The following is a 14,449-nucleotide window of genomic DNA, read 5'->3' on the forward strand; positions in this document are numbered from 1 at the left end:
CTGAATTTTCAGGATGGTGAACATTCAGCACCCATCAGCCTGAGAGCATCCCAACAACTCTGACAGGCCCACAGCCATTTTACACTCAATTGAACCTTGAGTCTGCCCTTGGTATGACGTCAGCCAATGTGATAGGCTGACAGCTCTCCAGCCCCTCCAGACACAGCACTGCAGTGGCCAGAAGAGGTACTGCAGTGCCATTGCTTGTGACAAAGTCCCAGGACTGCACTTCAGATAAGTGCCAGGATTCTCAGGGCAGGAAGTTTAGGGGATTTCCTGAGGGGAGGGAGGGCCAAAGCTCTTCGGCCCTTGGGGTGAGGGAACCCCTAGTCTGAAGGGGCCTTTTGATCGAAATGTCTCCACCTTCCCGCCCGAGATTGAGGTTGCGGTGGCACAGTGGTTCGCACTGCTGCCTTACAGCGCCAGGGTCCTGGGTTCAATTCCATCCTTGGTTCACTGTCAGTGTGGAGTCTGCGTGGGTTTCCTCCGGGTGTTCCAGTTTCCTCCCACATTCTGAAAGGCGTGCTGGTTAGGGCATTGGCCATGCTAAATTGTCCCTTCGTGTACCCGAACAAGCACCGGAGTGTGGCGACTAGGGGATATTCACAGTAACTTCATTACAGTGTTAATGTAAGCCTATTTCTGACACTAATAAATAAACTTTAAAACTTAAACTGCAAACTTTTTCAGTTCTCCACCCTCAGTCATCGCATCTGCCAGCCTAAAAATTGAGGCTGGGCAGGAAATGGTCCTTAACCACAGGGTGGGGCTCCTGTCTGAGGCCCTGCCCACCCCATCATAAAATCACCTCCGGGCCTGGGTGGATGGGATCCTGAAGGGAATCCGGTCAAAGCAATTTTACGCCCCTCCCACCCTGCCTCAAAACACGTTGGGGAAGAGGTGGCGGAGCATAAAATGGTATTGTAAACTTGGAAAAATAGCTGATATGAATGAAGCAATGAGGGAGAAAAAAAAACAGTTGTCATTGTTCATAGAATAGGATTAATATTGTTGAATATAAAAGCAAAATACCGCGGATGCTGGAATCTGACCAAAAAGAGAAAATGCTGGAAAATCTCAGCAGGTCTGATAGCATCTGTGGAGAGTGGATAGTTTTGAGTCAGGATGATCCTTTCTGACCCAGCTCTGATGAATGGTCATCCTGACATGAAACGTTGTCTCTGTCCTCTCTCCACAGGTGCTGTCAGACCTGCTGAGATTTCCAGGATGGTCATTGTATAGTCCTTGTTTCTTGTGGACAACTTGAGAAGTAATTATAAGAAAAGATTCTAAATAAGAACTTGGAGCTGGGGTAATTAGATGATAGAATGAGTTAGCACATTGTTATTCAACAAGTACACTCCAAGTTTGAGTTTAGCCATGATGATGGAATTAAATTCTCCTCTGGTGGCTATGTGTAATTCTGTGCAAAATGAAAAGATACTTGATTTCTTTCCCTATGAGTCGGGGATAAGCAACATAGAAATACAATTACTTTGGCTTTACTTGCAAAACCTCAAAAGCTGTGGCCTAGAAATAAAATCTTTTTGACAATTACTTGACTAGATAATGTAGAACATGAGAAACTATTTCACCTTGTCCAGAGCAGTGGAAGCAGAGGACACTGCTCACAGCTGAAGGGAGTAAATTCAAAACTAATGCGCAGAAATAATATTTCATTGAGTGAATTTTCAATATTTGAAATAAACTCCTACAGGAGATGATGGAAGCAGACAGTATTGATTATTCAAATGCAAATTAGATTGATTCTCCTTGTAAAATGATATTTGGGAAATATTGTACCAATAATTCGAAACATGACATAGAATCCCTATAGTGCAGAGTGAAGCCATTCAGCCCATCGAGTCTGCACCGACTCGCCAAAAGAGCATCCCACCCAGACCCTATAATCCCACGTGTTTACCCCCAATCTACACATCTAGGGACATTAAAAGACAATTTAGCATGACCAATCAATCTAACCTGAACATTTTTGGACTGTGGAAGGAAACCAGAGCACCTGGAGAAAGTGCAAACTCCACACAGTCGCCGAAGGCCAGAACTGAACCTGGGTCCCTAGTGCGGTGAGACAGCAGTGCTAACCACTGTGCCACCATGCCGCTTCTATGTTAGCATGCTTGGTAGGAATCGATCACTTTGAACCTCTGAGGGTTGACTATCATTGGGCCTGTAAGAACAGAAAAAGTATATTTTTTTATTCATTCGTGGGACATGGGCATCGCTGGCTGGCCAGCATTTATTGCCCATCCCTAGTTGCCCTTGAGAAGGTGGTGGATGGAGAGACCTAATTCAATGGAGCTGAAATTTTAGATTCCCAATGGCAGGTTGAGATGCAGAGATTAAGTCAGCAGACTGGCAATGGCGGTTCAAGACTCATACTGTCCCATGGCAGATTCCTCCTTGCAATATAATAGCACGCCATGAATACTCATAAGAGTAAAACCTTTTGAACTCAAGAGCTACTTCATGGTACCCAGTTCACATTCACTTCAAGGCAGCTTTGTGCCATTGTGTTTGAGGTCAGCAGTTTTTCTCATTGAACTCTGCAGTATAAGGAGAGAGAGCAGGTCAGCAGCAACTCACATGGGGGCTCGAGCCCAACAAGGGGAAGTCAGGCCAAGCATTGAAATCTTGTGGAGGTTGTGGGGGGAGGAGACGGCGGGTGGCGTCTGTGGTGTGGTCAGGGCCACGGAGAAGTAGAAGCGGGAGGACAGAGTGCAGAGGGTGGGCATGAGTAACTGAAGTGGGAAGAGCCTGATGTCCTTGGTGTGGTGGGCAGTTGTATATGACAGTAATTGATAAGATAGAGAGTAATGGAGGTGGGGTGAGGGTGATGATTTGTTGAATAAGGTTACTGAGGAAACGGAGTTTGACAGGGAGGTTGTGGCTGTGATACACAGCCTCCTTGTATTTTCAAAAGACTCTTTGCCCACTCATATCTGCTGCATTGTCAGCTGACAGCATCTTTCACCTCTGAAATGTTCCTCCAGTCTGTGATCGCACATGCCTCTGTGTCTGCTGCTGCACTTTACATTTTAATAACTATCATTTGGGGCATAAAAACACTCGTACACCTGTATGAATTCAGAGCAGGAGTAGGCCACATGCCCCCTTGGACCTACATCCAACATTCAATATCCTCAACTCTACATTACCTCCAGCACCAAGAGCCATTCACCCCATTGCTTATCGCAAATCTATTTGCCACTGCTTTCTGATTCTCTGATTCTCCCACAAGACTTTGTTTTCACCGCCTGTTGAGGAAAAGAGTTCCAAAGACTCACGACTCTCTGAGAGAAAAAACGTCCTCCTCACCGTGGTCCTAAATGGTAGACCCTTTATTTCCAAATTGTTGTGTGTGGTGGGGAATAGCCCCTTTAAGGGAATGGATCACGTGACCTTGGGTGTGGGGTGAGCTGTTGGGACCTGCCCAGAGTGGGCAGTCAACATTTGGAGTGTGGAGCGGATAAACTGAATAAAGAGCTGTGGTCCCTGAGGCCTGACTGTGGAGTAGTTATTGAGGAGGAACCTCAGTACAACAGGATTTAACACAAACAGTGCCTATTGTTCTAAATATTCCCACAAGAGGGATCATCTCTTCCACATCCATCCTGTCAAAGTCCCCCCAGGATGTTTCAGTGTCATATGTTTCATTCAAATCAATTATTTCAGACTATACAAGTTTCACCTGTCTAACCTTTCCTCAAAAGACAATCAGCCCCTTCCAGGTGCTAGTCTGATAAAGCTTTTGTGAACTTCTTCCAATATTTTTACATTCTTTCTTAAATAAGGAGACCTTACACAGAAATCCAGATGTGGCCTCACCAATGATCTGTACATCTGAAATGGCACGGTGGCACAGTGGTCAGCACTGTTGCCTCACAGCGCCAAGGGCCTGGGTTTGATTCCTGGCCTGGGTCACTGTCTGTCTGGAGTTTGCACATTCTCGCTGTGTCTGTGGGTTTCCTCCGGGTGCTCCGGTTTCCTCCCACAGTATGAAAGACGTGCTGGTTAGGTGCATTGACCATGCTAAATTCTCCCTCAGTGTACCCAAACAGGCGCCGGAGTGTGGCGACTGGGGGATTTTCACAGTGACTTCAGTGCAGTGTTAGTGCAAGCCTATTTGTGACTCTAATACTTAAACTTTAAACATAAGTCTATCATGAGAGCGGAAGTCCAAACCACTTCTGGCTTCACCTGTAGAAATGACACGCCTCTTGTGGTGATAAAATATCACCCTAGGTTACCAAAACTCTCCATGTGAGGTTTTGCTTCTGCTACTTCTGGGTCAATTTAATAAAGGTTGATTGTGATGATTATCATTGTATCATGACTAACAAGATAGTGGAAAGTATGTTGAGTGGATCCAAGGCTGATGGTGAAGCATGGAATAGGATACAGATCTTCCCTGATAATAAGTTTATTCACAGAACTCAAAATTACAAATCTCTGCCTTCTAACTATTAACTCAGTGACTCAGCTGAATCTCTTCTTACTGTTTTGAGTACCAAGAAAAATAAATAATAGCTCAGCTAATGAACAAATTAACAGCCCTGTAAGGGGCCATTGAAACAAAAAGATAAAGCTTTAATGGAAACTTAGCAAGTTAAATTAAAATGTCATTTCTGGGGTTGAGGATTGATTTTTGTGGCACCCACCAGTCACTGAAAACTTCAAGTATACTAACAGACATCACGAGGGCAATTCTCCCCAAAAACATTCTAGGTGCTGAATTTGCGTGAAAACTGGAGTAACTCCCACAGATTTTTTTTAGCGGGATTTTCAGAATGAATATCCGACACCCTGTGCATCACATACCTGTAGAATTGGGACAGATAATTGGGTCGAACAAGATTCTCCTTATGCATTTTCAGTCCTTAGTAAAACAATGCCCATAACCTGTGTATCTTTAGCAACATAATCTACTAACCATTAACAAAGTCAATGAGAAGGAGTCCACTTTGCCTGCTTTAGTCTGGAAATTCCTATATTTCTGTGTTCCCATGAAGCTCCATCTTGGAAACAAGTCAAAACCATAACTCTGCCTCTATTTCTCATGATGTATGTGACCTGGTGCTACTCGATGATGGAGCATGTCTTATGAATATTGTGCTTTGAAGCCTTCCTGCAGTAAACTTGTAAAATCTTGATGTTTCAGATGTGGCTTGTGAGGAGTACCAGAATGTGGACTCTACGATGAAACGCCAGGATGTAGTGGTGCTGAAATGCGCCTATCCACAGATGAGCAAAATGATCCAGTTGTCCTGGGTGAAGAACATTGAAGGTGTTAAGCACAAAATTGCTGTGTATAACCCCTCACGAGGAGAGCACATTTTCCCTCTGTACAATCAAAGTGTGACATTTCTCTCAACATCCATTAGTGGAGATATACAGTTGAGGGCAACAGCTGCAGAGGAAGGCAGTTATCAATGTTCCATTAACACTTTTCTTGAGGGGGTGTTGCTGAAACAATTTGCAGTAATAAATCCAGGTGAGTGATTGCTTCAAACTATAGCACTGACCAATTGATGGGAACACATGTCTGTGCCAATTCTTTGTTCAAGTAATCCCAAACTAAATTCAATTGCCCAGCCCTCTTCCTTTATCCTATATCTTCAACTGCTTCAAATATGTTTTTTTAATTCGTTCATGGGACATGGGTGTTGGTGGTTGGCCAGCATTTATTGCCCATCCCTCGTTGCCCTTGGAGGCTAGTTGAGAGTCAACCACATTGCTGTGGCTCTGGAATCACATGTGGGCCAGACCAGGTAAGGACAGCAGATTTCCTTCCCTAAAGGACATTAAAGTTAAAGCTTTACTTATTGGTCACAAGTAGGCTTACATTAACACTACAGTGAAGTTACTGTGAACCAGATGGGTTTTTCCGACAATGGTTTCATGGTCATCAGTAGATTCTTAATTCCAGATTTTTTTATTGAATTCAAATTCCACCACCTGCCATGGTGGGATTTGAACCTGGATGCCCAGAGCATTAGCTGAGTTTCTGGACCAATAGACTAGCGATAATACCACTAGACCATCACATCCCCACTTATCCCTCAAAATTTGCGATGGTCACTGCTTCTTCCATTGTCTTTGGCAAAATATTCTATGCTCCAAAAACCTTCAGTTTAAGATTTTTTTCCAAACTTCCCTCCTTCAGCTCTGAGTAATAATATTAAATCCATGATCTCTTCTCACCGACTCCCAACTTCTCACGTTCTCACCGACATAATGGGCATGAAACTGATTACAATATATTTATATATTTCAATATAATTAAACCCCCCAGCCCATGGCCGCATAATCCATGTTTTCAAACATCACCGACTTGATGTCACATGAGTGTGGTTTACAACAGATTCACCCAGACGCAAACCTGTCGTGGAGATCCCCCAGTGGCATAAATGTGAGCGTACCCCCTGGGGGAAAGGGTCTTGACCTGGCACAGGGGGTTGATGCCAGCATTGACTGTTTGCGGGTGGGGGTGGGGGGGGGTGGTGGAGGGAGGTCAGGCGGGGCAGCAGAGGGAGGGCAGAGGGTGGGGAAGGTAAGAAGGTGTCCAATGCCTTTAAAGAGGGCATCCCAATCTCCCATTTTTTGGTAAGATTCCGCCTATGATTTAAAAAGAAACTCTACTTCGTCTCATCTTAGCCTTCCTGTGGAAATGGTTAAAGTTTATTTATTAGTCACTGTTTATTAGTCACTGTGATGAAGTTACCGTGAAAATCCCCCAGTCTCCTGTTCGGGGAAACTGAGGGAGAATTTAACCTGGCCAATGCACCTAACCCGCACATCTTTGGACTGTGGAAGGAAACCGGAGCACCCGGAGGGAACCCACACAGACACAGGGAGAATGTGCCAACTCCACACAGTGACCCAAGCTGAGAATTGAACCGGGTCCCTGGAGCTATGAGCCAGCTAACCACTGTGCCACCGTGCCGCCCACCCAGCTCCAATCTCATTTCCATAGTTTCCCATCCGGTTATCATTCTGATGAATCTACAATGTACACTCTGTCACTTTAATATCTTTCCTAGGATAAACGGTGCACTGCATTCGAACTGTGACCCTCCCAATGTCTTGTACAACTTTATCATTACATCTGTACTCTTGTGATCCACTCTCATATAGACAAGCCTGAAAATAGGATTGGGAATTTTTATAGTTTTTATCTAGCTGCATAAGCCTTTGGGAACCCCTAAAGATCGGTTGTACAGTGGTTAGCACTGCTGCCTCACAGCAGCAGGGACCCAGGTTCAGATCCAGCCTTGGGTGACTGTGCAGATTCTGCATGGGTTTCCTCCGGGTGTTCCAGTTTCCTGCCACAGTCCGAAAGACATGTTGGTTAGGTGTACCAGCCATGCTAAATTCTCCCCTAGTGTGGCATTGGAGTGTAGCGACTAGGGGATTTTCACAGTAACTTCATTGCGGTGTTAATGTAAGCCTACTTGTGACACTAATAAATGAACTTAAACTTATTTTTAGCAGAGTATGTACTCATTTCTTGTTTTTCCTATCCTCACGTATCCACGTTAAATTGAATCATCCACCGACCCGCTCATACCTTTAGCTGGTATCTATTTGCCCAAAGCCTTTCACAGTCCTCAATGTTTATCAAAGCAAATATTTTCATGTAATCAGTAAATGTTAATTGTGCTACCTATACTAGAATACAAATTATCTATAAATTAAGAACAGTTATGGAATCGTTATTGCCTCCTGATCATGTCACTTCCAATCCTCCTCCAATTCATGCAAGATCCATTTACCGTAACTGTTTTTTTCTTGTTTATTTGCCAATCTCTTATCAATTTTTACTTGTATCAAATTTCTTCAGGGACAACTTATCATATTCATATGAAAATTGATACAACATCTATTGTATCCTCTCTCTGTCCAATCATTCACCTCTTCAAAGCATCTATTACATTTGACAAATATGACTTGAGTTTAATAAATCCACATCTTTCATTAGTTCATGTGTTTCTAAACGCTTAATCACTTTGTTTCAAATTATGGATTCTAACAGTTAGACCATTAGCATTAGATTAACTGATCTATAATTGTTTGGTTTATCCACTGCTGAACCAGAAATATCTCTTAAGATACTGTCATTTCCATAATTATAGATTAGAATTACAGAATCCCTACAGTGCAGAAGGAGGCTATCTGGCCCATCGAGCCTGCACCAACAACAATCCCACCCAGGCCCTATCCCCGTAACACCACGTATTTACCCTGCCAAAAGTAAAGTATCACTGCAATGAAGTTACTGTGAAATTCCCCTAGTCGCTACAATCCAGTGCCTGTTCGGGTCAATGCACCGAACCAGCACGTCTTTCAGAATGTGGGAGGAAACCGGAGCACCCGGAGGAAACCCACGCAGACACGGGGAGAATGTGCAAACTCCACACAGACAGTCACCCAAGGTCGGAATCGAACCCAGGTCCCTGGCACTGTGAGGCAGCAATGCTAACCACTGTGCCACTCTGGAGTATTGAAAAGTTTTGATGGAGCCACTGCTCTCTCTCCCCTTCGACTTCATTCAACTACCTGGGCTGTGCACCATCGGGGGTTATTCAGTTTGGGTTTAGCTCATTTACTTGAGAGCTAGTTGCTCTTCTACAATTTTCTCTAACAATTGTCACCTAGCCTCCTCTTATACACCGACATTTTCACTAGCGCTTGTGGTAAACCACTGTTAAGCTTATTGCCTGGGTGTGTATGTGACATGCCTGGGCATGCCCCTGCCGGCCCTGCCTGAGACTCCTCCCCACCCCGGTCCAGGTATAAAGGTGACTGCTCCCAACCCCCTTCAGTCGCCGGACCAGTTCATCAGCATGGGTGTGCTCCAAGTCTTTTGCGAATAAAAGCCTATTTGTTCTTGCATACAAACTAGTCTTTGCTTGATTGATAGTGCATCAATTTTATTAGCAAAAAGTTTTGGGATGGAGCAGATACTAAAACCCGATAGATTAGAATTGGATCCTCAAGCTGTAGGGGCCTCTAACAGCTTCGATCACTGGCTGCGATGTTTTGAAACTTTCCTCACCGCCTCTGCCTCCGTCGTCTGGACCGAAACTGACAAGCTACACGTGCTCCACGCCCGGGTAAGCGATCAAGTATTCTCGATGATTAGAGATGCTGAAACTTACGAGGATGCGATCGAACTTTTAAAAGGCCAGTACAACAAACAGACTAATGTAATCGACGCCAGACATCTTCTGGCTACTCGCAGACAACAGCCAGGAGAATCGGGCGACCAATTCCTGCGTGCGTTGCGAGCACTTGGCAGGGCCTGCAACTGCAAGGCCGTAACATGCGCCCAAAACACTGAGGACTTAATCAGAGATGCCTATGTCACGGGTATCAGGTCAAACTATATCCGACAACGACTGCTGGAACAGGGTGGGCTGGATCTACAAAAGACTGTAGTGCTTGGGAATCGTTAGAGGTGGCCTTCCGTAATCTTAAGGCCTACACCCCCGACAACGGGGGCGCATCGTGGATGCCGCAGTCGCCGCCACCTCTGTACTCGGGAGGGCCGCAAGCCTACGCCACGTCTCACCAATGACCCGACCGCTGTGGCAGTCTCTGGAGGCCTGAAGTGCTACTTCTGCGGCCTGGGGAAGCACCCCAGACAACGCTGCCCGGCGAAGGATGCGATCTGCTCCGGGTGTGGAAAGAAGGGCCATTACGCGAAGGAATGCAGGGCGAAGTCGACCTCCAAGCCCAGTAGCGCCGCGTGCGACCCACGGGGGCCGCCATCTTGGGCGCCGGTAGCCGCATGTGAGCCGTGCGGGCCGCCATCTTGGAGGCTGTCAGCTGCGTCGCAAAATCCAACGGTAGCTTCGGTTACGCTGGACCAATCCAGGCCTCACCAACTCGCCAGGTCCATGATGGACATCGAGGTATACGGTCGCACTACAAACTGTTTATCTGACTGTGGGAGTATGGAGAGCTTTATTCACCCTAACACAGTGAGTCGCTACGCCCTTTCAGTACTGCCAGTGAAGCAAACGAGCGGGAGAACACGGTCTCCATTCGAGACCTGGCACCCACAGGTGCCCCAGCGACCATGACGACCCACAATCCCACACCCCCAACCCCCGTATACAGCATGCCTGAGCCCCAGGAGCCGCCACCACGCACCCAACAATTGGAAGGGACTACAGATGACTCGAGCGACTACGGCCTGGAGCCTGAACCAACACCGCGGCCACCGGAACCGACACCACAACCGGCACTACGGCGGTCGCAGCGGCAGATCAAGCCCCCAGAGAGACTGAATTTGTAAAATTGTAATTCTGTAAATATCGTTCCACCCACCTCCCCCGCTGGACTCTTTTTTAAAAGCAGGGGGTGAATGTGGTAAACCACTGTTGAGCTTATTGCCTGTGTGTGTGACATGCCTGGGCATGCCCCTGCCAGCCCTGCCTGAGACTCCTCCCCCCCGGTCCATGTATAAAGGTGACTGCTCCCAACCCCCCTGCCTCAGTCGCCGGACCAGTTCATCAGCATGGGTGTGCTCCAAGTCTTTTGCGAATAAAAGCCTATTTGTTCTTGCATACAAACTAGTCTTTGCTTGATTGATAGTGCATCAGCGCTATTGTTTGTAAAGTTTCTGAAAAACCATCCCCAGTTTTTTCTCTGAGTGCTGCCACCTTCATATTCACTTTCAAAAAATTGTTCTCCATTTCCATTTATGACACCTTCTCATCTTTATTTATAGTCCCTTTAAACCTCCTAATCTCCTTGTTCACCTCTCCAATACACTTAATATATTTCGGGATTTTCTTCAGTATTGCTTCAGTATTTGAAATTGTATGACTCAACTCAGGGAATGTCTCTGAGATGATTGAATATGCAAGTGGCCATGAAGTATATATGTATTTAATGATTGCATTGTTAATATATTTAATGATATGGCGCTGTGTTATACAGGTCAGCAGACTCCTTGTCTCATTTGTGCTATGTGCCCTTTGCTGTATAGTAATCAGCCTCAACACCCTTGGGAACAGGAGATGAAAAATAAATGAGAGTTCATCAGAGTTCAATTCAAATGAACCCAAATTACAAAATGAGTAAGCATGAAAACTGGGTATTGGCAGGAAAGAAGCTACAATGACCTCCACAGTCAAGTTGCCGAGAAGACCAGTTCCTGTTTGCGCATTAGACATGAATCATTGTGAGATAACACGTTCTTGGCAGCTAGTTAAGTTCCATTGTTTTATTTATAAATAGAGTTTGAACACTTAATGAATCTATCGGGTTGTATCAGGCTGGCTTTTGAGCATTTCATTTTGCCTGCAATAATGAAAATACAACACGCTTTTCGATCTGTAATTGGTATGCTGGACTCAACAGAGATCAATACATATGATTATCCTATTGTCATTTTCAATACACATTTGGGTTGTTTATCTCTCCAGTATATTATTGATTCTCTTCAGCCGTGTAAAGCTCAGTCCATTAGACTCCGAAGTGTATTCGCCATCCATTTTCATTTCTTTCACCTTCTCCTGGTTTTAGGTGCAGAATATAATAAACTATTTATCACTCAATTCCAGAGACAGCAGTGTTATACTGCCAAAATCTCTTCTGGCTTGGTGTTATACGTTTTTCCCGTTTCATGGTATCACTACGGTTTCTAACAGTTAGACGATTAGCATTAGATTACCTGATATATAGTTATTTGATTTGTCCTCTGCTATATCAGAAATATCACATAAGCTACTCTTTAGTGTACATTTGTACATTATTGGAGCATTGAAAATTGTTCACCAAAACCACAGCTCTCTCTCTCTCCTTTTTTACCTCATTCAAGGAGAGACGATGGCCTAGTGGTATTATCATTGGACTATTAATCCAGAAACTCAGCTAATGTTCCGGGCACCTGGGTTCAAATCCCCTCACGGCAGATGATGGAATTTGAATTCAATTTTAAAAAATCTGGAATTAAGAATCTACTGATGACCATGAAACCATTGTCGATTGTCAGAAAAACCCATCTGGGTCACTAATGTCCTTTAGGGAAGGAAATCTGCCATCCTTACCTGGTCTGGCCTACATCTGACTCCAGAACCACAGCAATGTGGTTGACTCTCAAGTAGGGATGGACAATAAATGCTGGCCATCCAGTGACATACATGATCCATGAATGAATATAAACAAAACTGCCTGGGCTGTGCACCATCAGTGGGTATTCAGTTTGAGTTTGTCTCATTTATTTTCAAGCTAGTTCCTCTTCTCAAGTGTTCTCTAGCACTTAAACCATATCCTCACAGATTAAGGCATTTCGCTGTACAGGCGTTGCATGAAATGGGGGCGGCATGGTGATACTGTGGTTAGCACTGCAGTCTCACCATACCACGGATGCAGATTTGATTCTGGCCTTGTGTTACTGTTCTCCCTGTGTCCACATGGGTTTCCTCAGGGTGCTCCGGTTTCCTCAGGGTGCTCCCGTTTCCTCCCACTGTCCAAAGATGTGCGGGTTAAGTGGATTGGCCATGCTAAATTGTCTCGTAATGTCAAGGGACTCGCAGGGTAAATACATGGGTTACAGATATAGGACCTCGGTAGGATTGTTCGTACCCAATGGGCCGAATGGCCTCCTTCTGCACTGTAGGGATTCAATGATTCTATGATGAAATAGATTTTGTAGACAATTTGTAAAGAATTAAAACATCACATAAGTTGGAACCAGAGGTTTCGGTCTCATCTGTATCCAGTTCCTAGCACTGCCCATTAACATGAATATCTGTCTGTAATATTGTGGCACAGATACCAATCTGTTCCTTTTTAAACAAGTTAAAATACACCAGCTGACCTGAGCACGTTAACAGTTCACGAGGGGAATAAGGACATTTGGGGCAGCACGGTGGCACAGTGGTTAGCACTGCTACTCCACAGCACCAAGGACCTGGGTTCGATTCCCGGCTTGGATCATTGCCTGTGCGGAGTCTGCATGTTCTCCTCGTGTCTGCGTGGGTTTCTTCTGGGTGCTCCAGTTTCCTCTGAAGGATGTGCTGATTAGGTACATTGGCCATGCTAAATTCTCTCTCCGTGTACCCAAACAGGAGCCGGAATGTAGCGACAAGGAGATTTTCAAAGTACTTTCATTGCAGTATAAATGTAAGCCTACTTGTGACACTAATAAATAAGATAATCAACTGGCGAAGTAAGCTTTAAATAATCTATCTATATCTTAAAGCACTCTTATATCTAAGCATGCTGGTTAGATGCATTGGCTGTGCTAAATTCTCCCTCAGTGTACCCGAACAGGCGCCAGAGGCTGGCGGCCAGGGGATTTTCACAGTAATTTCATTGCAGTGTTAATGCAAGCTTACTTGTGACACTAATAAATAAAATTATCAACTGGAGAAGTAATCATTAACTAATCTATATCTTAAAGCACTCTTACGTCTAAGTGCGCTTCAACATTGGGAATGAAAACTCTCCATGTAAACTTATTTCAGTGCAATTGCAGTGGTGACACTGTACTGGGCATTTTAACCTTCCAACACTGTCACTAAATTATGTTGTGCTTTCTTTAGATACCTTTAAAGCAAAGTTTGCCAAAGGTCAGGCAGCAGACACTCAAGTGCTACTTGTACCAGACAACAGCATGACCTTATCCTGCGGGTATCTGGATGGGGACAAAGTTGTACAGCTGACGTGGCAACGGGTGACAGAAGAAGAAATAAGCATGATAGCTAACTTCACACAGTCACAATCATTCATCGGCTATGACTACAGAAGGAGGATCCAAACTGACTACATGCCCCATCAAAACATCAGTCTGACCATACAGAATGTGACAACAAACGACGTGGGAATGTATTCCTGTCATGTTGTCACGAGTAATGGAAAATGGACCAAACTCTTTGATGTTAGCGTGGAAGGAGGTGAGCGAGTTATGTGCTAATATAATTGCCTCTATTTTTATCCTATTTTGTAATTGCTTCTTTCCCCCAACTCTTTCCTCCAACTCCTCGATGGCAAGGATGATCCCAGAATATAATTGTGGTTTCTGGCTCTAATTCACCGACGATCCCTGTAGAATTGAACCTGTTTTCAGTAGAGGAAAGATGAACGGTGTGATCCAGATTATTTTTAAATGCTGAGAGGCATGGAGATACAAGCTCGTCATTTAACCTCGACTGCGAATTCGAAACCAGAGGAAGAAGGATAAAATTAAAATGCCCCAAGTGAGATGAGAGACGTTAGACGGTTTTTTTTCCCCCTCCCATGCATTCGTGGATAAGTAGAAGTTGATTGAAGGTTAAAGGGTAAGCATAGACTAAGAGAATGATATACTCCATGGGCATTAATGTCCCTATGATGTTGGCACCAGCAAGTGCTGATTGGCAATGACGTGAGAGTGAATGGATAGTCTGAATTTTTGCTATATTACCTTTGGTGG

The 14,449-nt window shown here is 44.7% G+C and overlaps 1 protein-coding gene across 3 annotated transcripts in view; it reads left to right on the forward strand.

Annotated features, from left to right (window-relative positions):
* cd226 (CD226 molecule) overlaps positions 1–14,449 on the forward strand; it is a 55,695-nt gene that overhangs the window by 18,347 nt on the left and 22,899 nt on the right. For all 3 annotated transcript variants that reach the window (XM_078216709.1, XM_078216710.1, XM_078216711.1), the window contains exons 2-3: positions 5,180–5,512; positions 13,581–13,931. In XM_078216709.1, the coding sequence (XP_078072835.1) occupies positions 5,180–5,512; positions 13,581–13,931 (684 nt within the window). The remainder of the gene's footprint in view (positions 1–5,179; positions 5,513–13,580; positions 13,932–14,449) is intronic.

The sequence above is a fragment of the Mustelus asterias genome, chromosome 7, assembly GCF_964213995.1.
Source record: "Mustelus asterias chromosome 7, sMusAst1.hap1.1, whole genome shotgun sequence".
Lineage (NCBI taxonomy): Eukaryota > Metazoa > Chordata > Chondrichthyes > Carcharhiniformes > Triakidae > Mustelus > Mustelus asterias.